The sequence below is a fragment of the Pecten maximus genome, chromosome 1 (genome assembly GCF_902652985.1).
Source record: "Pecten maximus chromosome 1, xPecMax1.1, whole genome shotgun sequence".
Lineage (NCBI taxonomy): Eukaryota > Metazoa > Mollusca > Bivalvia > Pectinida > Pectinidae > Pecten > Pecten maximus.
In genome coordinates, this window is record NC_047015.1 from 49,513,254 (window position 1) to 49,537,353 (window position 24,100).

The 24,100-nt window shown below is 35.6% G+C and overlaps 2 protein-coding genes across 3 annotated transcripts in view; one reads left to right on the plus strand and one right to left on the minus strand.

The window, feature by feature from the left end:
• LOC117336805 (probable chitinase 10) overlaps positions 1–5,579 on the plus strand; it is a 20,948-nt gene extending 15,369 nt beyond the window's left edge. The window contains exons 13-17 of the mRNA XM_033897460.1: positions 1,765–1,950; positions 2,433–2,552; positions 3,025–3,328; positions 4,397–4,822; positions 5,189–5,579. Coding sequence (XP_033753351.1) covers positions 1,765–1,950; positions 2,433–2,552; positions 3,025–3,328; positions 4,397–4,822; positions 5,189–5,349 — 1,197 coding nt within the window. The 3' untranslated portion in view covers positions 5,350–5,579. The remainder of the gene's footprint in view (positions 1–1,764; positions 1,951–2,432; positions 2,553–3,024; positions 3,329–4,396; positions 4,823–5,188) is intronic.
• On the minus strand, positions 5,504–23,791 carry LOC117336815 (chitinase-3-like protein 1). Of its 2 annotated transcripts, XM_033897472.1 has the most exons (10): positions 23,745–23,791; positions 17,352–17,516; positions 13,413–13,663; positions 12,527–12,651; positions 11,344–11,467; positions 10,226–10,411; positions 9,179–9,298; positions 8,148–8,484; positions 6,047–6,395; positions 5,504–5,736 (listed from the first exon to the last, which is right to left on the minus strand). In XM_033897472.1, the coding sequence occupies exons 1-10, from the start codon at positions 23,788–23,790 to the stop codon at positions 5,697–5,699; spliced, it is 1,743 nt and encodes a 580-aa protein (XP_033753363.1). In that variant the 5' UTR covers position 23,791; the 3' UTR covers positions 5,504–5,696. The 2 variants fall into 2 exon arrangements, with proteins under 2 accessions (XP_033753363.1, XP_033753370.1); XM_033897479.1 differs by lacking the exons at positions 17,352–17,516; positions 23,745–23,791 and adding an exon at positions 14,554–14,739.
• Positions 23,792–24,100: the final 309 nt, after the last annotated feature.

Below are 24,100 nucleotides of genomic sequence, written 5' to 3' on the forward strand. Positions count from 1 at the left end.
GTCCACTGTATAGTCCAAACCTCAATAGTCAGGTTAGTCTTATCACAACAGTCCACTGTATAGTCCAAACCTCAATAATCAGGTCAATCTTACCACAACAGTCCGCTGTATAGTCCAAACCTCAAAAGTCAGGTTAGTCTTACCACAACAGTCCGCTGTATATTCCTAACCTCAATAGTCAGGTTAGTCTTACCACAACAGTCCGCTGTATAGTCCTAACCTCAATAGTCAGGCCAGTCTTACCACAACAGTCCGCTGTATAGTCTAAACCTCAATAGTCACGTTAGTCTTACCACATAGTCCACTGTATAGTCCAAACCTCAATAGTCAGGTTAGTCTTACCACAACAGTCCACGGTATAGTCCAAACCTCAATAGTCAGGTTAGTCTTACCACAACAGTCCACGGTATAGTCCAAACCTCAATAGTCAGGTTAGTCTTACCACAACAGTCCGCTGTATAGTCCAAACCTCAATACTCAGGTTAGTCTTACCACAACAGTCCACTGTATAGTCCAAACCTCAATAGTCAGGTCAGTATTACCACAACAGTCCGCTGTATAGTCCTAACCTCAATAGTCAGGTAAGTATTATCACAACAGTCCGCTGTATAGTCCAAACCTCAATAGTCAGGCCAGTCTAACCACAAAAGTCGGCTGTATAGTCCAAACTTCAATAGTCAGGTTAGTCTTACCACAACAGTCCGCTGTATAGTCCAAACCTCAATAGTCCAAACCTCAATAGTCAGGTTAGTCTTACCACAACAGTCCGCTGTATAGTCCAAACCTCAATAGTCAGGTCAGTCTTACCACAACAGTCCACTGTATAGTCCAAACCTCAATAGTCAGGTTAGCCTTACCACAACAGTCCGCTGTATAGTCCAAACCTCAATAGTCAGGCCAGTCTAACCACAACAGTCCGCTGTATAGTCCTAACCTCAATAGTCAGGTTAGTCTTACCACATAGTCCACTGTATAGTCCAAACCTCAATAGTCAGGTTAGTCTTACCACAACAGTCCACGGTATAGTCCAAACCTCAATAGTCAGGTTAGTCTTACAACAACAGTCCGCTGTATAGTCCAAACCTCAATAGTCAGGTTAGTCTTACCACAACAGTCCGCTGTATAGTCCAAACCTTAATAATCAGGTTAGTCTTACCACAACAGTCCGCTGTATAGTCCAAACCTCAATAGTCAGGTTAGTATTACCACAACAGTCCGCTGTACAGTCCAAACCTCAATAGTCAGGTTAGTCTTACCACAACAGTCCGCTGTATAGTCCAAACCTCAATAGTCAGGTTAGTCTTACCACAACAGTCCGCTGTATAGTCCAAACCTTAATAATCAGGTTAGTCTTACCACAACAGTCCGCTGTATAGTCCAAACCTCAATAGTCAGGTTAGTATTACCACAACAGTCCGCTGTACAGTCCAAACCTCAATAGTCAGGTTAGTCTTACCACAACAGTCCGCTGTATAGTCCAAACCTCAATAGTCAGGTTAGTCTTACCACAACAGTCCGCTGTATAGTCCAAACCTCAATAGTCAGGTTAGTCTTACAACAACAGTCCGCTGTATAGTCCAAACCTCAATAGTCAAGTTAGTCTTACCACAATAGTCCGCTGTATAGTCCAAACCTCAATAGTCAGGGTTAGTCTTACCACAACAGTCAGTTAACAGTTTTCAAAAATGCAATGAATCCCTAATAACGAATAACGAATCCGCTGCTAACTTCAGTCCGCTTATTTTCTATTATTCTTTTTTGCAGGACTTTGCAGTGAGATACTGGATTGGCCAAGGAGCTCCTAAGGAGAAACTAGTGTTAGGTCTTGGTTTTTACGGGAGATCTTTCACACTCCGTTCCCCTTCTGACCATTCTATGTGGGCAGCGGCAATAGGTCCAGGGATCGCCCAACCTCACACCAAAACTGAAGGTTTCATGGCCTACTTCGAGGTGAGTAATGAAGGAAACACGTATAAACTTAGACTTAAATGTTCTTGTTATTCATATTTATCTTTTTTTTCAAACTTCAATAAGATTTATTCACATGATGATTTTGTTTTCATAACAAATAATCTCGCTTTTACAACGTGGACATAACATGAATTTGACTTAAATTAAAGACAGGGTTGTCTTCAGTGAAGTGATGATACATTGCTTATGTTAATATTTTCAAGTTTTTTTTTTATGATCTAAGATAATAAATAAATGAATACATAAATAGATAAATAAATAAATAAGTAGATAAAATACATGCTGAAAGTAGCACCAGTACATCTTGAACGGAATATCGTTTGGGTAGAGTTTAAAGTAATTCATAGGTGCGAATGGTGTAAGATGGACTGTGTTTTAAGCTTTGGTTATCAAATTTATTCACAAAGACGGTCATATCTTGGTACGATAGAAACAATTAAGATGTAAACACAATATTACAGGTGTGTTCCCTAGTCGTGCGTGGATGGGAACGGCAGTGGAGTACTGAAAGTAAGGCCCCGTACGCCTACTCCGACACACAGTGGGTCAGCTACGATGACATGGACAGTATTGCCGAAAAGGTACGCGTGTTCCGGTCTAATAAAGTACTTCCGGTTTCTACCTAGCTTACTTTCTTAAATTATCTTTTTCACGACAACGATTTTATTTGTCGTACATACACAAATAATGATATATATTCATTCTTATAATAATTTGTTTAAAAAAAAAAAACACAAAAAACGAAACAATAGTATGCATTTAAACTCATGTGCTGCTCCTGATGTAAGGGCCAATTAAAAAAAAATTAATGTAGGTCTAGAAAAATATAATTTAAGATCAAGAGTAAGACTTTCACCGTTGCAGTTCGATTGTTTTTATCTACAATCTTGTACCATTGTCTCTGACTATCGATTCTAAGTTTCACAATCTATTTCAGCAATCCATATTAATTGATAAAGTTTGGTTATCATATTTCACATATGCCATACGAACATGTGATATAAAAATTACACTTTTAATTACTTTAGTAATCATAAAGAAAATACGTTACAGGCTCAGTACATTCGGTCTAAAGGTTTGGGTGGAGCCATGGTTTGGACCGTAGACATGGATGACTATAAAAATGTATGTGGTGACGGTAAATATCCTTTAATGAACAAACTGAAGGAAGTCCTCACAGGTTCATACAACGGACCTACAACGGCGCGTTCGGAAGTGGAAATCACAAGAGCTCCAACAAAAACCAATACAATTCTGCCAACCACAACTGCATTACCTAAAAGGACCACCACAACCTTGGCTCCAACAAAACCTCTGAATGATAAGGAGCAGAAAACGGTTGACATGGCAACCTGTGGTAAGATAGTTATTACATGTACGAATTTATAATAGGAATAAATGAAGTATGGCGAATGTTAGCCCTCATGTGTGAGGAAATTTTTTATTTGTTGGTGTCTTTGAAAATAAAAATTGTGAGCCTTAAAAAAGGAGGTTACCCTAAGGAGGTCGAAAGAAATGTCAAAATAAGGATGGTGCCCCCTAATTCAATAAAGTTTATGATTTTCAATATTAGGGCATACTACCTTGACCCTATTCAAATGAATAATTTACGTTTAAACAAACCCATATTTTAACTTAAAATCAAGAAATGAAGAATTGTGACATAATTACGACCATTTTGAATAATCAGTAATTATAAGGTTGCACAAACATAATTCTATATATACAATGTACAACATTAAATATTCCTATTGTTAAAAAAAAGAAAGATAGTTATTACATGTTAATTTCTGTATACAGAAAATTTGATTTTACTAGTATTAAGTGGTATAGCTGTAATCACGGATGTCAATATCCAGATGCTTCCATCTTTACAGACCAACAGAAAATACCGACTTAATAACGATCTATAGCCAAAGGTCGATAACAAGGGATACCCGTAAAAAGTACAAGGAGAATAAGACCAGTGATTTCAAATGGGTCTTTTGGTTCATCGACGACTCCAGACATACAAATCTAGGTCAAATCAGGGTTGGGTTACATCCTCAAAATAAAGAAAGTTTGACCTCATATCACGCAAGGAAATAGTATATTCCCAAATGAGATCAAAATGTAAATTGATGATGTATACTGTTTTTTTTAACAATAGGAATATTTAATGTTGCATATATAGAATAATGTTTGTGCAACCTCATAATTACTGATTATTCAAAATGGTCGTAATTGTGTCATAATTCTTCATCGTGTGTGTAAATATTTTCATTTGTCTAAAGTTTTTCCCTGGTTTTAATGATTTTAAGTTAAAATATGGGTTTGTTTAAACGTAAATTATTCATTTGAATAGGGTCAAAGTAGTGTATCATAATCATAGTCATGTCACATCTTTATCTTTGTTAAATTGTTTCTTCCATGTCCACGTTACCAGGTCCACCGTCCGTGTGTCCCCACGGCAAGTTTATACCGGATGCCTGTGACGTATCTGTGTACTACCAATGCAACTTCAGAATGGCCATCACCCGTAAATGTCCACCTACACTGGAGTGGAATTTTAGAAACATGGCATGTGACTGGCCAAGTGTAGACAACCGAATTATATTGAACGTTAAAACTGAAGTCATATCGACTACAGACTCTATGAAGAATACCGAAGTCCTACCTACCTTCCGAACAACCGTTTTCATACCGAGGAAAGAGGCAACTACCCCCAGATCAACGTTGAAGAAAACCAAAGACATTCTGCCTACATTTCGGACAACAGTTTTCATACCGGAGGCCGAGGGAGTTACGCGTAAACCCACATCCACAACTGGAACGCAGGGGACCTGGCAGTCAATCGGATACAAAGACTGCAGTAAGTGTATATAGTTAATGAACCTTCGTGCTTCGTGTGTTTATACATATTGATTTTAGACTATATCCAATTATGTCCCTTTATAAAGCTTTGCAAATAGTTCGAACCAAAATCATACAAATTGTATATTACAAAGAATCACCTGCCGTGGACTCCGTTTTCCGTTCACTTATACATTATCATCATTGTCAATATTATTATTAACCATACGATGTTTCTACTTGAAAAAAGTTTGTTTCTGTTTTTGTTTTTACAGGTCCATTAAAAATTTAACATTTAGGAACACTAATTCAATTTTATCACATACTTTTAAACATTATATGTGCATTTTTGTTACTATTTTTCATAAAAATATTTTTTTTATAGAACCAACATCCTGCCCAGCAGGACTTTTGATTTCCGACCCCTGTGACAAGAAGTGTTATTACTCCTGCGCAGATAACGATCGGGCATTTCACTCGTGCTGCCCAGCCTCGACAGTTTGGGACGAACGAATATTTAACTGTAACTGGAGCTGGTCCCGTTAGTCCATTGCTCAGACATATAAGTGAGGCTAACTTTGTAAATAGCATCAGTTATGATAAATATATCAGATGCATTTCAACACTAAATATTGTATGGCCTTGCGGCTGTAGATATCCGAAGGAGCTAGCGGTAGTATGAATAACTAGAAATTGAACAGTTTTTGAAAAGCATTTTATTGCATTAGTGTATACAGATTAGGAATAGATTATTATGAACAGTTCTGTTATATTGTTAAAAATAAGAAAGCTCATAAAAAGCTAATGTTTTCATTGTTATTTTCCGTTCGTTTCATTGCCGTTTGAGATGACAAAAACAATAAAAATTGTGTTGTCATTGTCGATATTTAACATTAGGATTCTGTCTTCTCAGCCTCCGATTTCACCCTTTTTCTGTAAATAAAATTTGAAATTGTAAGTATCATCCTGTTTTTTATCATCCGTTGATTACTGAAATATGTGCATTTATCTGTTCATATGACATGAATAATTAATTCTGTTTATGATTACATTTGGTCTGATTTGAAACAAACTATGAAATATCAGCCTTGATTTTTATATATTTTGGTATGCTATGTAGATAAACATCTCCTTAGTTTCTTCAGCTCTGTGACATAATCTTACATCATAGATCTTATCACCAAAATCAAAAAAAAAAAAAAAATATCATAATAAATCATAAAAAGAGAATGTAAATATTTACAGAAGATAGCGCAATTCGTTCATCAGCGTGTCTTCCTCTTCCTCTTCCTCATTGCGGTCCTCTTTCACTGCCAATACCGTGTTTTTTCTGATGTTGTCTTTGGACTGCATCTCTTCCTGTATCGGATAGGGTGCCACCTGGTCCTTCTTTTCCTCGAGGCGTGTCTCTTGATGATCAATGTCCACAAAGCTCCGTCGATACTGGGTCCAACCACAGTATTTACCCGTTGGGTTCCAATATAGACCAGCGTTACAGGTCTTGTGCCATTTCATCCCACCGGCACCACACTGATAATATTTATGGGGGTTACACGGATCCGCAATAAAATTTCCATTGCAGGTTGTTGGGGCTGCAACGCAGAAACGGAAGATAAAGGTCAATATATAAATATTAATGGAGATCAAAAATTTGATTTAGCTTATTTTGTTCAACGTCCTATTTACAGCCAGGGTCATTCAAGGACGTGCCAGGAGGTAATGGAGCCGGAATACCCGGAAAAAAACCACCGACCTACGGCCGGTACCAGGCAACAGTCCCCACGTGGGTTTCGAATTAGCAACCGAGAGGTGGAGTTCAAAACAAAAACAATTTGACAATATATAGATTAACTGGTACAATTCGGAAAATATAATTTACTCTCGTTATTGTCTCTTTTGCTAGAAGTACCTGTTTTGTTCCCCGAAGCGTCAAAAGAACATGAAAGATACTGTAATCAGTATATAAAGTCGTGTCATAAGTTCAATCATAATAGGGATTGTCATAATAGTTTTTTGTCGAATCAAGTGGTTCCGGAGTAAACTTCGTATCGAAACCTGAACTTATTTACATAACTTTACCAAACAGTTCACTCTCCTATCCCATGGTGTAATTTGGTATAGAAACAGTACCGTTTGGAAACTTGAACTACCTAAACGACCAGTACAGTCCAAAAACAAACACTTTATATTAATTAACCAAGCAATACATTAAAGTACAAAGCAATAGTTTACTTATAGTTTGTTTGTTTTTGTTTAACGTCCTATTAACAGCCAGGGTCATTTAAGGACGTGCCAGGTTTGGGAGGTGGAGGAAAGCCGGAGTACCCGGAGAAAAACCACCGGCCTACGGTCAGTACCTGGCAACTGCCCCACGTAGGTTTCGAACTCTCAACCCAGAGGTGGAGGGCTAGTGTTAAAGTGTCGGGACACCTTAACTACTCGGCCACCGCGGCCCCTTACTTATAGAACAGTTATTATTTTTATAGAACCTCACAAACAGTAAATAGATGACAGCCTGATCGTTACCTTACAAAGATAGTAATGGAATTGATGAAGAGAAATTTAAATATATAGAGAATACATGGTCAGTGTCTTAATATATAAGCTGTATTTTGGCGAGGGTAAATACAGCTTATATTTTAAGACACTTACCATGTATTCTATTTATCCTGCAACAATAAAAAAAATAGTCATAAAAAATAATCATTTTGAAGTGAAACGTTGTCAAAAATGACAGAATTATGTTCGCCTTTTAAACGTTGTTTCACTTTGAAGTAGGTCAGTCGAATTGGCGCACGTGCTAAGATTCCAAAATACATTTGTTTTCCGTCACTGCCGTATACAGCAAAAATATATACGGTGGGTGTATTCCGACAATGCGGTGGCAGTTGCAGGATAAATGTTGTTACAAGATGGCTGCCATGTCATCCATCTAGCTTTGATTCGGTGTGACCCGATAAAAACAAAAAACAAAAAAAACGCACTCGGCCAGGGCAATCTCATGATCAATTCAGCGTACAACTACGGACGAAACCAAATGGCTATGGGTAATCTTAAGACTATAAACTATATTACTGAGTTGTAAAATCAGATATATTCAAACTTAAACTCATCTCTTTGTTGGCGCGGATTTAACACGCGAGGATTTTTCCTGTGGAGAAAAATCGGAGTATCGAGAAAAAACCCACATGACAGAGCATGCAAACCCTATCACTTTTCACATCCAATCGGGGAATTCAACCACGCGTTTGCCTCAGTGAAAGACTAATTACTTTCCACTGCGCCACTACATCAATTAATTAATTACCCAATAGAAACAAAGACAATAAGACTGAAACTAGTACCTGAACAGCCGGAACTTCCCGACTGTGTTGTGGTTGTGGGTGGTGTTGTTGTCGTGGGTGGTTTTGTGGTTGTCGTGGGTGCTTGTGTAGTTGTCGTGGGTCGTTGCGTGGTAGCTGGTCTCGGTGTGGTAGTTGTTGGTCTCGGCGTGGTTGTGGTTGGTTGGCGAGTTGTCGGTCTGGCAGTTGTTGAAACAGGAGGAGCAGGTGTTTGTGTCTCAAATACACTTTTCACCGAGTTAATTAGTGGGTAGATCCCATACCCACACTCGTCAAGGAAATCATCGTAATCTAACCAAAACATAGCACCTGCAAGTCCTTTATCCATGATATAGTTCGCCTGAAACAAAATTCAACGATCAATACGGGCAAGTGTCAGTATCACAATTACGTCGTTACATCAAATCCTGAATGTTGAATGTTGTTTGTGAAGCTGGCAAAATATTTGAATGTTAAATGTTGAATATCATACGTCGAACTGCGCATGGTTTTAATTCTGAATGTTGAATGTTGCATGCCGTATGTCGAGCAGGCAAACAAAAAGGTATTCATATTATGAAAGTTGAATGTCGAGCTGGTACAACTTTCAAATTTTGAAAGTTACATATCGCATGTCGAACTGTGCTATATTAAATTCTGAATGTTAAATGTGGTATGTTTGGTGTGCAACATATGATATATGACGCATGTTAAATGATTTAAGTCATATGTATAATTATTAAGGTCATGATGTACCAAGTACGTGCATCAAGGTCGTGTAATATACCTATGTCCTGTTTTGGCCTGTGGACGTTATATTTGACCCTGGGTGTCAATGTTGTGGTATCAAGATTTCACCAGAGGGACCAGTATACAAAACCTTTGTAATGGTGGCTTTATAGACATATAAAGAAACAAGATGCACACATTTCGACCAGGGTCCCTAACAGATGTTCTGAAGGTGTGTCATAGTGTGAAGTTATATATGTTTGTAATATACTAGCATTTATTTTAGTTTTTTTGGTATTTTGCCCCTTGTTTTCACTTTTACCAACCTTTATTGTGAAAGTGGCCATATCGTCATAGCCAACCCATTGGTCGCCGTACCATGATAATGCAGCAATCTGATTGCTATCCGTGGCATGGCTCCAGCCTCTAAAAAGGTTGTCACAGATCTGTAGAAATGTAACATTTTTACTGAGTTAAATGTAACAACCAACTGTTGTGGAGCAAAATAATAAAATCTCGTCATATCAAGTCTTAGTGTTTAATTGGTAATGGATCCAACAATATAACATCCTACATTCATTACTTAATGTATTATTGTCAATGGGCCCAGATATACTATCCTATATCTACCAATTAGTGTTTAATTGTTAATGGGCCCAACAATATGACATCCTATATCTAACACTTAGTGCAACTGTTAGTTGGCCCAAAAATATGACATCCTATAGCTAACACTTAGTGCAACTGTTCAGTTGGCCCAACAATATGACATCCTATATCTAACACTTAGTGCAACTGTTAGTTGGCCCAACAATATGACATCATATAGCTAACACTTATTGCAACTGTTAGTTGGCCCACAAATATGACATCCTATATCTAACACTTAGTGCAACTGTTAGTTGGCCCAACAATATGACATCATATATTTAACACTTAGTGCAACTGTTAGTTGGTCCAACAATATGACATCCTATATCTAACACTTAGTGCAACTGTTAGTTGGCCCAACAATATGACATCATATATCTAACACTTAGTGCAACTGTTAGTTGGCCCAACAATATGACATCATATATCTAACACTTAGTGCAACTGTTAGTTGGCCCAACAATATGACATCCTATATCTAACACTTAGTGCAACTGTTAGTTGGCCCAACAATATGACATCATATATCTAACACTTAGTGCAACTGTTAGTTGGCCCAACAATATGACATCATATATCTAACACTTAGTGCAACTGTTAGTTGGCCCAACAATATGACATCATATATCTAACACTTAGTGAAGCTTGAAATGTTTGGTTTCAAAAAATAGAATGTGGAAAAACTGTAAAAGCAAAATCAAATTTTGACAAAATATTCGAACCTCGTAAAAGCCGAGAAGTCCTATTTTCTCTGTGTATTGCCCTGGCATGCCTGGGCTAGAAGCAGAAGCCCCAACTGCGTAATTACTCGGATCTACCAGGGTGAAAGTCCGTCCATAGGTAGCCAGACCCATTACAAGCTTGCTAGGTATGGCACCTTGTTTTATCCAGTGCTTCATAGCGTATTCCTACAACAAAATTATTCAAAATAATAAAATAATACATATTAGAATATGCTGATTTAATGGATGCAAGTCTTGGCTGAATATAAATACTTAAGGTAATTCAAAGTTATATTTAAACAAAAAGGTGTACACTTAGGTATTGTGACCACACAGCTCAAAGAATTATTCAACAATCATATTATTATGCTGTAGTATTTATTGTTTATCTTTTTTAATCCTTAGAGACAGGTTATTTGTATTAAATATCGAAATATATCATGAATATTACATATCAAAATATATCGTATATCTTCTATATCGAAATATATCATGAATATTCAATATCAAAATTAATCATCAATATTAAATAAAAAAATTAATCATGAACATAAAATATAAAAAAAATCATGACTATTAAATAAAAAAAAAATCATGAGTATTTGATATTGAAATTATCATAGATATCAAATATCAAAATATATCGTGGATATTAGAAATTAGAATATCATGTATACTTTATGTATATATACACTATATCATGTATATGTTATATTTATATTTTACTATGAGAAAGGATTTCACGTCACCGGGGAGGGGGGGGGGGGGGCCATACTTAGACATACAATGTAATGTACACTGGAACATTATACATTACTGTGAAAAGTAGAAATCTACAAATAAATATAGATATTACGTAGTCATACAGTATTACCGAATGAAAGTTACTCAATTTCTAGATTAGATATCAAACTGATCTGTAAGAGGATGGAATTGCATTATCTTAAAAAAATTTGGACATTGTGACGTCACATTAATTATGACGTCATAAACTCAATAGAACTTGGTGGTTTTTTTTTAAATAATAACATGTCGGGTTAATACATCGAAACATCAACTTCCATGTGATCATGTTTAAGCCAATGGGAATTGAGAAAAATCGTATCATATATAATTACCTGATTACGGTATATGTCATTTCCGGTATCCGACTGACGTCCGTACAGCGGACTGTGGAAACTCGTCTTATCAGAGGTGGGGTCTTGCATGTCATACGTCATAACATGAATCATATCAAGATACCTGTTAAATGGACATCGTGTTAAAATTTTCTCTTTTTTAATGACTATATAAAAAATCATCTCATTAGCAATAACGGTCAACATTTATAAGTTTTTATTTATTTTTCTTGTCTATTTCACCAATCCTGTCGATATGTTATATTTTACATAATTTTATATCGCGTGTTTCCACTGCGGAAGAAATCACATGGCTAGTTCGATCAGAAACTATAGTGACTATATGTAGACAAATTAGGGTAGGATCAAACTCACTTTAGTAACATATGTGATTTAGAATAACATAGACGTAATCATGTCATGCTTATCAATGTTAATTGTAATGAAAATCCGTGTGTATAGAATCAAGAAGTTACCGTGCGCATTTCTGATCGACTATGGTTCAAACACCGACAATAATTTGGTTCAACCACGGTAACATGACTTCATTTACGCATGCGTCACCATTTAAAAGCAAGGTAGTTATTGGTTGTAGTTAATCAGCATATGTAATCACATTAGATGGAACAGCCTGACTAAAGTAAACAATTTCATCACTGTGACAATGTCAACACTGCGCCAAATCGCGGTTATACAAAGATATGTTTTGTTCAAGTATTGATTATGAACTGATATCATATAGATCTAGTTATCAAATCCATGCCATAAAATCATATCTATCGGCGTCACCTTTTGACGGAACGGCCTCTTTTTCAAAACTCACACTTGATTAATGATTTTGAAAGTGTGTCCGCGAGGCGATCGAAAATTTGAGTGGCCAGATGGAACACTTGGAAAATTTGCATAGCATAGACATATCACTGGAAAAACAGTTTCAACATACACTTTTATAAAATATGCTTAACCTGATGTAGATTTTCTTTGGAATTTTGGGTAGAGTTACTTCCCCTGATGCTAACTTCCGTACAACGGGATTTTCTTCTGACCACAAATTACCAGGTATCTCCATCAGGTGAGTTGGACATAATCCAGTATCTTCTTATTCAACCTCTTTATAAAGTAAATTTCTCATATATATTTTCGTGGTACACCATTGACGGTGATGATGACATGTTTTACTTACCGTGAAATAGTTGCCACATCGTAACTACGGTCGACTACAGGCAGATAAGCAGACACAGTAGCACTTAGAAGGAGTCTCGCTACCTTCATCACCCTAGATTCTATTTGAAACACTTCCATTACACCCTGGAATCAATATTGATTAACAACTAAATTCCTATTTAAAACACAATCGCTGTACTGATTCTAAAATTCCCGCGTCTCGCAGTTTTTAATCATAGTGACTTTTCAGATCAATAACCGTGACGATAGTCAGAATTACTGTTCCGTTACGACAGTAAGAATTTTTATACTTTGATAATGTATCATAATGGATTATTATAAGAATTGTTGCACCGTGACGATAGTAAGAATGATTGTACCGTGATGATCGCCAGAATTATTGTACCGTGACTATAATAAGTATTATTGTATTTGCCGATAGCAATAGTTACTGTACCGTAACAATCGCCAGAGTTAGTGTACCATGACGATCTTCAGATTTACTGTACCGTGACGTGAGTCGGAATGGAAGCACGTGATGTGAGTATCGTCACTTCAGATTGACCCCAACTACGTTATATGGAAAGAGCATCTCGGCTAAAATTGCGAGTATCGATAAATTGCTTCGTCTCACTTGACTGACCACCATTTCGTTAAATTTGTCGCACTAGACTGACCACCATTTGTATATTTATTCTTCACACTGGACTGACCGCCACTACGTTATACATGTATGTATTCGTCTCACTAGACTGACCACCACTACGATATATTTATCCGTCACACAAGACTGACCACCGCTATGTTATATTTATTCGTCACACTAGACTGATCACCTCTACATTACATATGTATATTCATTCGTCACACTAGACTGATTACCACTACAATATACGGAGTCATACCTTGACGAGGTCTGTGAAGTGATCTTTATGAGATATGCCTTGATCTCCAGGAAATTCCCAGTCCAAGTTTAGTCCATCAAATTGGTGTTTATTAAGGTGAAGAATGGCATTAAAGGCAAAGTCAAGTATGTTTTCTTTTACTGACGCCGTGTTGATGAATTCCGCGGTACCATTGGCGTAGCCTCCAACTGACAACACGAGCTTGAGATCCGGGTTTTCGCTGCGTAGCTCACGCAATTTTTGTAACGTCCCTACATAAAATTATAAAAAAGAAATATCTTTAAAAAAAGATAAACGGCATAGTTTTAATGCTGGTGGTAATAATGTATAACTGCTGGTGAAATAAGTTAACGAACTAATGCATTTTAGCACGGATAACAAAATTATATCAGTTTGAATCATTTTGGTGATAATATGACTGCTTTTGAATTTTATTAATGTGTCATTGGAAAGATACATCCACTTATTCAGCTTGCATTCAATCTTAACTTCCTTTCGTTTTTAGCTGCATTTCTGCATTTTGCATTTACCGCTACATTGACCAATCACATACTTCATCTTGACCAGTAACGCCACCTGTCGCGTCATATCCGGCGTCAAAAGAATATTATACGGCTATGCCGAAAAAAGTAATTGTAAAACAATTCGCAACATCAGGTCCTGACTGTGGATACAGACTCACCGGATTTATCAGCTCACGTGGAATTGGCCGTATCATGACCTCAAAATGTAAACAATACTAAAATTGTCCGTTATTTCTTACTTCACAGAATAAAGAATTCTCGTAATGAATGTCGTGAAGTTGAAACAACTGAGCTTGGTTCAACATAGTATTTAAAGTCAACTTACAACATGTATCATAAATGCAAATAATGCAATTATTGCATTGCATTAAATGTGATTACATGACACTTTTAATCAATTGTCTTAAACAATTATTTCTTTGCCGATTTTGAGGGATCGGGATCACTGAAGACTGCCAAAACTGTCAATGAAATAAATTATTCTCAAGGCAGATAATGAGATTTTAAACGCACAGAACTTTACTTAATTAAATTTATGCTCATATACATATCACGACCGTTTGGATTGTTAAATAATTTATTTCATCGTTATTTCTTGATCATATCTGTATGCATACCGTCATCATCCTCGTACATAAAGATGTCATTGTCCCTTAATCCAGCATAGGCATATACGATGTGTGTGCAGAGGGAGGCGTTGAGGGAATCTGGGGAGAATGGTGGTCCTGTACGGTACTTGGCCCAGCTGCTGTAGTAGCAAACACGGTTCATCTCTGCTGACGCTGAATATATAAGGAAAAAAAATGCAAAATGATAGATTTGTTGTAAAAATGATGTTAACATAACGGGGCATTACGACAAAATTATCAACGTCACTTTTAATAAAGACATCGACAATTTCTCCTTAATCGCAATCACTGGTTTGCTGATACTGAGAAAGCCAGTTTCGTTTTCCCTTTATAATGTATTGGGTATATACATGTATTATGGTAGGTATTGTAAATGTATGGTCCTCTTGGTAGGGTGATATGAAGATTCGTCTATATTATACGTACCGTATTTGACCTAATAAGGGCGCAGGGCGCGGGTAATTGACAGTGGGGGCGCCCTTATTAAGATTAGTTATTCTGAAGTTTTATGAAACAGACTATACCTTATAGCAGAATACCCAAGGTTGTGGAAACGGTAAAATATTCAGTCATAAAAATATTCCATATGAAGATATCTATTCATTATCATATATTAAGCTTAAACATGACTTGAATACTCCTGTAAACTTGTAAACCATGCCAGCTGATCTTTAGACCAGAGAACGTGTGTTCCACCATTTATGTTCAAATGGAACTCTTTTGTGTTCTATTTATAGAAACAGGTGATTTCCCAGATCATATCAGACATCGTTTTCTTTGACCTAATAATTGATTTACAATGTCTTTTACTAGATCTAGCTTTCTGTTCTGAACAAAAGTTATTTATCAACAAGAATGAAAACTTTATGAAAACAACAAAAAGTTGTATTAATAGGGTAAAAGCAATTTGTATACATTTTGTTAATCTACAATTACTTTGTATTGTTTAAATAGCCTATGTAATACAAATATTTCACAGCTTTGTGCATATTACATGAAAACATTTGAAATGGTTGAATAGCTGAATATTATATAAATAAGACAAGCTGGTTCAATAATTATTTTGCATTTCATATATATATATTCCGAGTGCGAGTGTAGCTACTGCAGTAAATCACGAAAATCCAGATTCTATATATTGTCTCTGTCGGGGAAAGTACAGTACAAATGACCACGACGGCAGATGTGCCAGTTTTCTTAGTTTTAAAAACTAAACGATCAAATTCCATCACGCCATCACGTACTGATTCATGGATTTGAAATACATGAACTTCGATCAGTTATCGCAGTAGATATTGTGATTTTGTGGTCGATCTGGCCAGGCTTGAATAACTTATCGTAAACAGTTTCGTCCTAAATAAACAAACACTTATTTCAGTGGGTCAACAAACAGATTTAAACTTTGTAAGTAACTTGCCTTTAATTCATGTTGATAGATATTAATTTCTAGCGACAAACATCACACTTTGATGCTTCGTGTGAAGCCTCGTATCCAACAGGTGCCATTATGACCGAGTGCTCGCTCACTACATAGAAATCAGGCAACTATAGTCGATAAATGTAGGTTTGGAGTGGATAACACTTCAGTCCATATAGGTGTATGACATTTTCGTGGCATCGCTAAATATCTGACCAAATCTCAAAAAATCTTGTGAAAACTACCAAGTTGTAAACAGAGGAAATGTTGTTAGCCAAAACCCTGGAGAGGATTATGAAAAACAGGAATTTATTTGCGCTTTGTTGCCATCGTTATTTCTAGTAGTTAAACCAGAGTTAAACTAATGTCCCCTGTAAGGTAACGTCAGAATCTCGCAGTTATCTCCCTTCCAACAGTATTTTCAATATAAATTTGCAAAAATTGATGCAGGTGCAGATATTTACAAGACGTTATTTTTTATTGTTTATTCAAAATAGTTCCTAAAATGTTCACAATATTATCAGCATAATTAATACATTTCTGTGCACATCTACTTTGAATGACGGACTACAATGACGTTTGGAACTTAGCGAATCATTACCCCTAGTTACAGAAATTACCACCAGAGGTCTCAAATTCCGTACTTCCGCCGAAGAGAAATTTATACTGAATATACCTTTTTTCCTTTAACAGCACGTTATTTGTAGTCTTGATAGTTTTCATAAATGCATATATAGTTCAACTACATCATATATGAACCGAAAGAAACCGCAAAATGAACTCTGAGAGGAAATATAACGAAAACAAAAGTGAGAGATTGTGACGTCACAACTCGTAGGTGATTGCAATATGGCAGGCGTAAACGCCTGAGTTTCAAATTTCGTGCAAGTAACTGTCATAACGACAACTCTTAAATGAAAAAGGGAAAAGGGTCAGGGGATCTTTGAAGAGGTTTCGCACCCCGGATGTTTACTCAAATTGTCTTATTTCTTACTTCAGAATAAGAATTCTCGTAATGAATGTCGTGAAGTTGAAACAACTGAGCTTGGTTCAACATAGTATTTAAAGTCAACTTACAACATGTATCATAAATGCAAATAATGCAATTATTGCATTGCATTAAATGTGATTACATGACACTTTTAATCAATTGTCTTAAACAATTATTTCTTTGCCGATTTTGAAGGATCGGGATCACTGAAGACTGCCAAAACTGTCAATGAAATAAATTATTCTCAAGGCAGATAATGAGATTTTAAACGCACAGAACTTTACTTAATTAAATTTATGCTCATATACATATCACGACCGTTTGGATTGTTAAATAATTTATTTCATCGTTATTTCTTGATCATATCTGTATGCATACCGTCATCATCCTCGTACATAAAGATGTCATTGTCCCTTAATCCAGCATAGGCATATACGATGTGTGTGCAGAGGGAGGCGTTGAGGGAATCTGGGGAGAATGGTGGTCCTGTACGGTACTTGGCCCAGCTGCTGTAGTAGCAAACACGGTTCATCTCTGCTGACGCTGAATATATAAGGAAAAAAAATGCAAAATGATAGATTTGTTGTAAAAATGATGTTAACATAACGGGGCATTACGACAAAATTATTAACGTCACTTTTACATAAAGACATCGACAATTTCTCCTTAATCGCAATCACTGGTTTGATACTGAGATAGCCAGTTTCGTTTTCCCTTTATACTGTATTGGGTATATACATGTATTATGATAGGTATTGTAAATGTATGGTCCTCTTGGTAGGGTGATATGAAGATTCGTCTATATTATACGTATTATATGTCTACAAATTGTTCATTATAAAAAAGTATATGTCAAGTTTAATAAACAAATTCAATAGACTTTTTAATTTAATCAAAATGTTTTAACAGATTCATTGAGTTTCAAATTTCGCTCGCAAAGTGAAACTGTCAATAACGACAACTCTTGTGAGAATGAAAGAGAGGGTCATCAATCGGGACACGCGCTTTGATGTTTTATTCCCCGACCACTTGATGTGTTTCGGCTAATCACAGGCACTGTTATCAACACGAGGTGTAGTAGATTATTCTTATGTTATATATTATATTTAGAATCCTCATTAATATACGCCCTCACATTATAGGGGCTTATACTAATCGCCTACTTTCACAACTTTTACTGAAACTTTTTCTTGCTTTCCTCCACCTCCAAAACCTGGCATGTCCTTAAATGACCCTGGCTGCTAATAGGACATCAAACAAAATGAACCAAACCGAAACCAAAGATTTGACCCATGACCTTGAAAATGAGTCAAGGTCATTCATTTGAACAAACTTGGTTTCCTTTAACACAGCATGCTACTGGCCAAATATCAGTACCATAACAATAGGCCTATCATTTGTTGAGAAGATTTTAAAATATTTTCAGACATTTGACCCCCGTGACCTTAAAAATGGGCCAAGGTCATTCATTTGAACAAACTTTAAGGCCCTTTATCTCAGCATGCTCTGCTACAGGACAAATATCAGTACCTAAGCCTTTTGGTCATTGAGAAGAATTAGTTGCTTGAAGATGTTCAGACATTTTGACCCCTGTGACCTTAAAAGTATGTCAAGGTTATTTATTTGAACGACCTTAGTTTCCTTCATCCAAGTATGCTACAGACCAAATATCAGTACTGTGGGCCTTTCAGTTATTGAGAAGAAGTAAGTTGATTGAAGATTTGAAGACATTTGACCGCTGAGACATTGCGATAAGTCAAGGTCATTCATTTAACAAATTTGGTAGCTCTTCATCCCATCATCTTACATCCATAATATCAGCACTTTTGGTTATTAAGACGAATTGGCTATAAATCATCCTGACCTAAACTGATAGAGAAGATGAAGTTGATTTCCCATTCTTGTGTATATATATGTATGTGGGAGGCCACTTAAAAGGGGCCAAGAACTAAGAAGGCTTACAGTAAATTGATAGTGGAGGTAATAATGACTATAAGGAGGGGCCTTTCATCCATGTTTTCAGTCTTTGACAAATCACAGAATTACAAGTACAGATGCTATCGAAGACTTGATTAAATGAATTTAACAATTCTGCTTAAAACTTCATAAAAGTTGAAAGATGGTCACACATGTACCTGTATATACACGTCATAATTTGGTGACCTAGACGTTGAATAAATGAATCGCCTGGAGATGGCCGTTAGGCCTGAAAACGTTAACAAAACACAACAGTTGTCATGTTGAATTTATATTTTTCAACTATATATACATATACATACAGTGCATTCCTCTTAATATCATGTCCTATTTGTCAGACAAAAACATGATATTTACAGTAGTATGACATTAAGAGAAACATGTTTTTTCACTAAATCTAGTGCATTACCAATCTCCATAACTAAAATTAAGCTATTCAATGTACATATTGGATGTTTCAAACCTTAGATAACATTATTTCATTAAAAATCTTTTTGTTTTGTCATTTTTTATTTTCTATGCAATATTTCGTGCAAGTTGTATCTGAAATTAGTGGAAATGACATCATTTTATAGATACTTCATGTGATAGGTTAAAAAACATGATATTAAGAGGAATTAACCTAAAACTACATGATATTAACCAAATAAAATTACATAGATTATTTAGAGGGAAAAATGGTGTTTGGAAACAAGATATAAAAAGGAATGTGATATTAACAGGAGTGATATTAAGGGGAATCCACTATATATGTAGTTTTGAACGAAATGTAAATTGTAACGGTCACAGATATACTTGTATATGTGATATTGAAGGAAATTAAATGGTCACACATTTGTAATTGTGTATGTCACTGATATTAATTGAAATTCATTGAGAAAATGTGGAAATACAAAGAATATATATAGCAAAAGAAAAAAAAATTGAAATACTTTTGGCATGTCACTTACTCACTGTATATTTAACAATAACATACATACAATATGTAATATTGAAAATAAATGAGTGGGTATATAAAGTCTTAAATAACACAGATAACTTTCACACAAGTAACTTACCTGTTTGGTATGAAACTGACAATAATTATTTTGTCATTGTTTTCCTGTGGGAGTGTGTACATATGTGGGTGTGTGTGTGTAGGGTGGATAGGTTTTGGTGGGGTGCTTGGTAGTAATATACATGCATACAAGTTGTAACCACAGCATGGGTAGGGGACTTGGTATATTGCTTATTGTTCATGCTGGTGTTGTAAACAAATCAACAGTTTTATTAACTGAAAAGATGCATGTGTATTGTGATGCTAAAGTAAACCAACTGGGATACAAAATTTCATTTGATGTACATGTGAATAATTTTTTGAGATATGATACTGCATAAATATATACGGGATGTCAATTACTTGATCAGATGCGATACAATACAAATAATACATGTCAACAAATACTTTAAGTTCTGTCACTCAGATATTAATTATATGCCAGTTGCAAGTTGTTTAATATCTGTACTCAATTTAAAATGTAATCTCTGCATTACAGCAATTCATGCTAGACTACTAGATAACTGATATTAGGGAATCAAAGGGGTGTTTGAGTGAGGGCCCTTTATGAGACTTCCTTGGTCATAATTAGTTCATAATATATTACAATAACAATCTGGATAATTATGAAGATCTATGTTATGGAATCTTTCAAAGTCCATGTTAAAGCTTATAATATTGGTCATAAATAGTTCAGTGGGATATGACTGACCCATTCCCCTGGGTCTAATCTTTGAGACAGTAATCTTAGAACTTGTAATTTAAATGGTGCAATAATTTGATTTACAGTGTATATATGCTTCTAGTTATTGTGTGTGCCTCATCCCATTTCAACCCCTCTTGTGCCCCTTGGCAGTTGATAAGAAAACAGTTGCTAATTCACATTGATTGAAGTTGAAACTTATTAAATTCACCAAATAAATATGTTCATCTGTGTAGGTTACTGTCAGTTGTTGATAGACAGATACACACAAATACGGTTTGTAAGAAATAATAGACATTTTAAGAAATATTAGACATTTTAAGAAATATTAGACATTTAAAATGCCTAGCTGAAAAGACAGAATGAAGATGACTATGCTTTACATGTCTAGTCTACTGTACAGGACACAGGTGAGTTGGCTAGCTGTGGTACCCGTGATCATGACTGACCTAGATTTCTGTACCACTAGTACAGCTGCAGTCAAAATGGGGTACATGTATATGCACAACTTGTGGGTACTATTAATTTAGTGTAATTGATCACAGGGACCTAAAAATTTGTTACAGCTACACTGTAGTTTTGGACCTAAACTAAGGTATACGGAGTAATTTTACATTTTTGGGAGGTTTAGATCAATTTTCGAAAAAAATGCCCCTTGCGTTAACCTTTATAAAGTGTAAAATTACTCTAAACACCTTAGTTTAGGTCCAAAACTAGCTTTAACAAATGTCCAGGTCCCTGTGTAATTGATTGCTGGACACAATAAGGCCTAACAAGATACCATGTAGGCGGTTATGCAATAAAGTGATAGGCCTATAATCCTGTAAGTTTCGATAAAGGATTTTTACTGTTAAACTAAAGTACTTTGATAATCTTTTACCTAGTCTATAGAGGACTGGAAATGTTTGCCAAGTACAGTGTAGGCCTAATTAAAAACTATGATTGGGATTTCTTTATGGGACAATAATATACGTAGTTTAGTGAATCGCCCAGCGTGTCGACAATCTGTCAGAGTTCAAGTTCTTTATTTCCTTGAGCCTTACGGCTCATCGGTTCAACAAATATATACATGTACAGAAATGATACAATACAAAAACCACACACTCGCATACACACACTCACACACAACCGGACTAACACATACATTGTACAACAGGTAGAGTGTAGAAGGACATTTTTTTTTATACTAATAAAAAATCTGTTCTTTGTTTATTACTGTATTTAATATATTTTGCTAAATTTGAAAGATCTTTTTTGTTTACTGTTTCTAGAAGTTGAATAAATTTGTACATACTAGGTTTATTATAATAATATTTCTTAATAAAACGTTTTCTTAGGTCTAAATGAAATACACATTTAATAATAAAATGAAATTCATCTTCAATGTCTCCACTGTTACAATAGGAACAAATTCTTTGATTTCTTTCTAAGTTATTAAATCTACCAATTTCAATATTTAATTTATGTGATGACAATCTAATTCTAGTTATTTCTTTTAAATTAGAAGTACCTATTGGTTTTGATAAATATGGCTGTAAGTAGAACTTTTCACTAATAAACTTGTACAGTGAACACTTGGAAGATGAATTGATTTTTTCTTTACATTCTTGTATAAATATATCACATAGTCTGCATTTAACAATATTCATAATATAATCAGCTGTATAAATATCCCCATTTTGCCATATATACCCAACACCCATTCTATACAGTTCTTCTTTTACTTCATTCAACCATTCATTCCCGTTTGAGTGAATGCTTTATGCAGTGAAGGTTTTGCAAATGGTTTGACAGGGGGCCAGGTGATGAACTCTCCAATCGGGCCTATAACTTGGCGTCATAGTTATCCAATTTGCAGAATTCGTGTACATTACAACGATATCGCATCAAAATAACAATAAAACGTACCTTCTGATACTTCATTTTTTCATAAACACCCATCTGTCCTCTCTCGAGGAAAAACGCCTCCATCCTGCTACCGTCATTCATGCGCACACGTGTACTGTAGCCTAGCTAACAGCAGGACACGGCTTGATCTGACGTTTCCGCATTCAGGCAGAATTTCGAGTTATTAAGTCGAAATTTCGAGTAAGTAAGTCGCAATTTCGAGTTATTATCTCGAAATTTCGAGTAAGTAAGTCGCAATTTCGAGTTATTATCTCGAAATTTCGAGTTATTATCTCGAAATTTCGAGTTAGTAAGTCGAAAATTCGAGTTATTAAGTCGAAATTTCGATTTATTAAGTCGAAATTTCGAGTAAGTCGCAATTTCGAGTTATTATCTCGAAATTTCGAGTTACTAAGTCGAAATTTCGAGTTATTATCTCGAAATTTCGAGTAAGTAAGTCGAAATTACGAGTTATTATCTCGAAATTTCGAGTTAGTAAGTCGAAAATTCGAGTTATTAAGTCGAAATTTCGATTTATTATGTCGAAATTTCGAGTTATTATCTCGAAATTTCGAGTTAGTAAGTCGAAATTTCGAGTAAGTAAGTCGAAATTTCGAGTTATTATCTCGAAATTTCGAGTTAGTAAGTCGAAATGTCGAGTTATTATCTCGAAATTGCGAGTTAGTTAATCGAAATTTCGAGTTATTAACACGAAAAAATGAATTTATTTTTTTTGCTTCATGGCCCTAATGCTCTTCCGTACACATCTGATTTTTGGTTTGGTTTGGTTTATTTCGTTTAACGTCCTATTAACAGCTAAGGTCATTTAAGGACGGCCTCCCGTGCGTGAGACATGCATGCAACATCCAAACACTAAATTGTTACGGTAGTGAACGTGACCGCCATTACTTGACAATTCCAGTGTTTTTAATGTATTTCCAAAATAAATTGCATTATGAATTTACTTAACACAATTCTTCTTTTTCGGTTTAAGAATGTATGCGTAATAGTGAATATTTGGATTAAAGGTAAAAGAATAGTAAAGGTCTGTACGGCAAGCCTCTGTTTAATATTCCAAAAATTATGATTGTATGAATAAATTCATCGATACTTTACAGATGTAATATATATCATATTGGACTACCCGAGATAAATGGTTATACAATACCTAGGCCCAGTAACACCAGTCCAAAGATGACAACTGGTGAATCCATCAACATTCTGAAAACATATAAACAAAAACAGGTCAGAATGATCTTAAACAAATATATATAATAAACAAAAACAGTTCAGAATGTACGCAAATATATATATATATATACATGTACGTATAACTTAGCAACACAAATGACGAAGGAAGACAACTTTTTGACTCGTGCCCTGACCGGACCTCGAACTGACGATCTACGGCACCCAATCGCCTAGCCAGAAAGCCAGAAATACCCGCAGCCTATACCGCTGCGCCACATCGGCGTTCTTAAAAAAGAACGTTTCAATGGCGCAGTGATGGTCGGCCCGATACCC

Coding starts and splice junctions, on each gene's coding strand:
- LOC117336815 (XM_033897472.1), bottom strand. CDS start 23,790: ATGGATTCACCAGTTGTCATCTTTGGACTGGTGTTACTGGGCCTAG. Junction 11,468..12,526: donor GATGTGGCAACTATTTCACG/GTAAGTAAAACA, acceptor TCCATTTAACAG/GTATCTTGATATGATTCATG. Junction 10,412..11,343: donor ATGACATATACCGTAATCAG/GTAATTATATAT, acceptor ATTTTGTTGTAG/GAATACGCTATGAAGCACTG.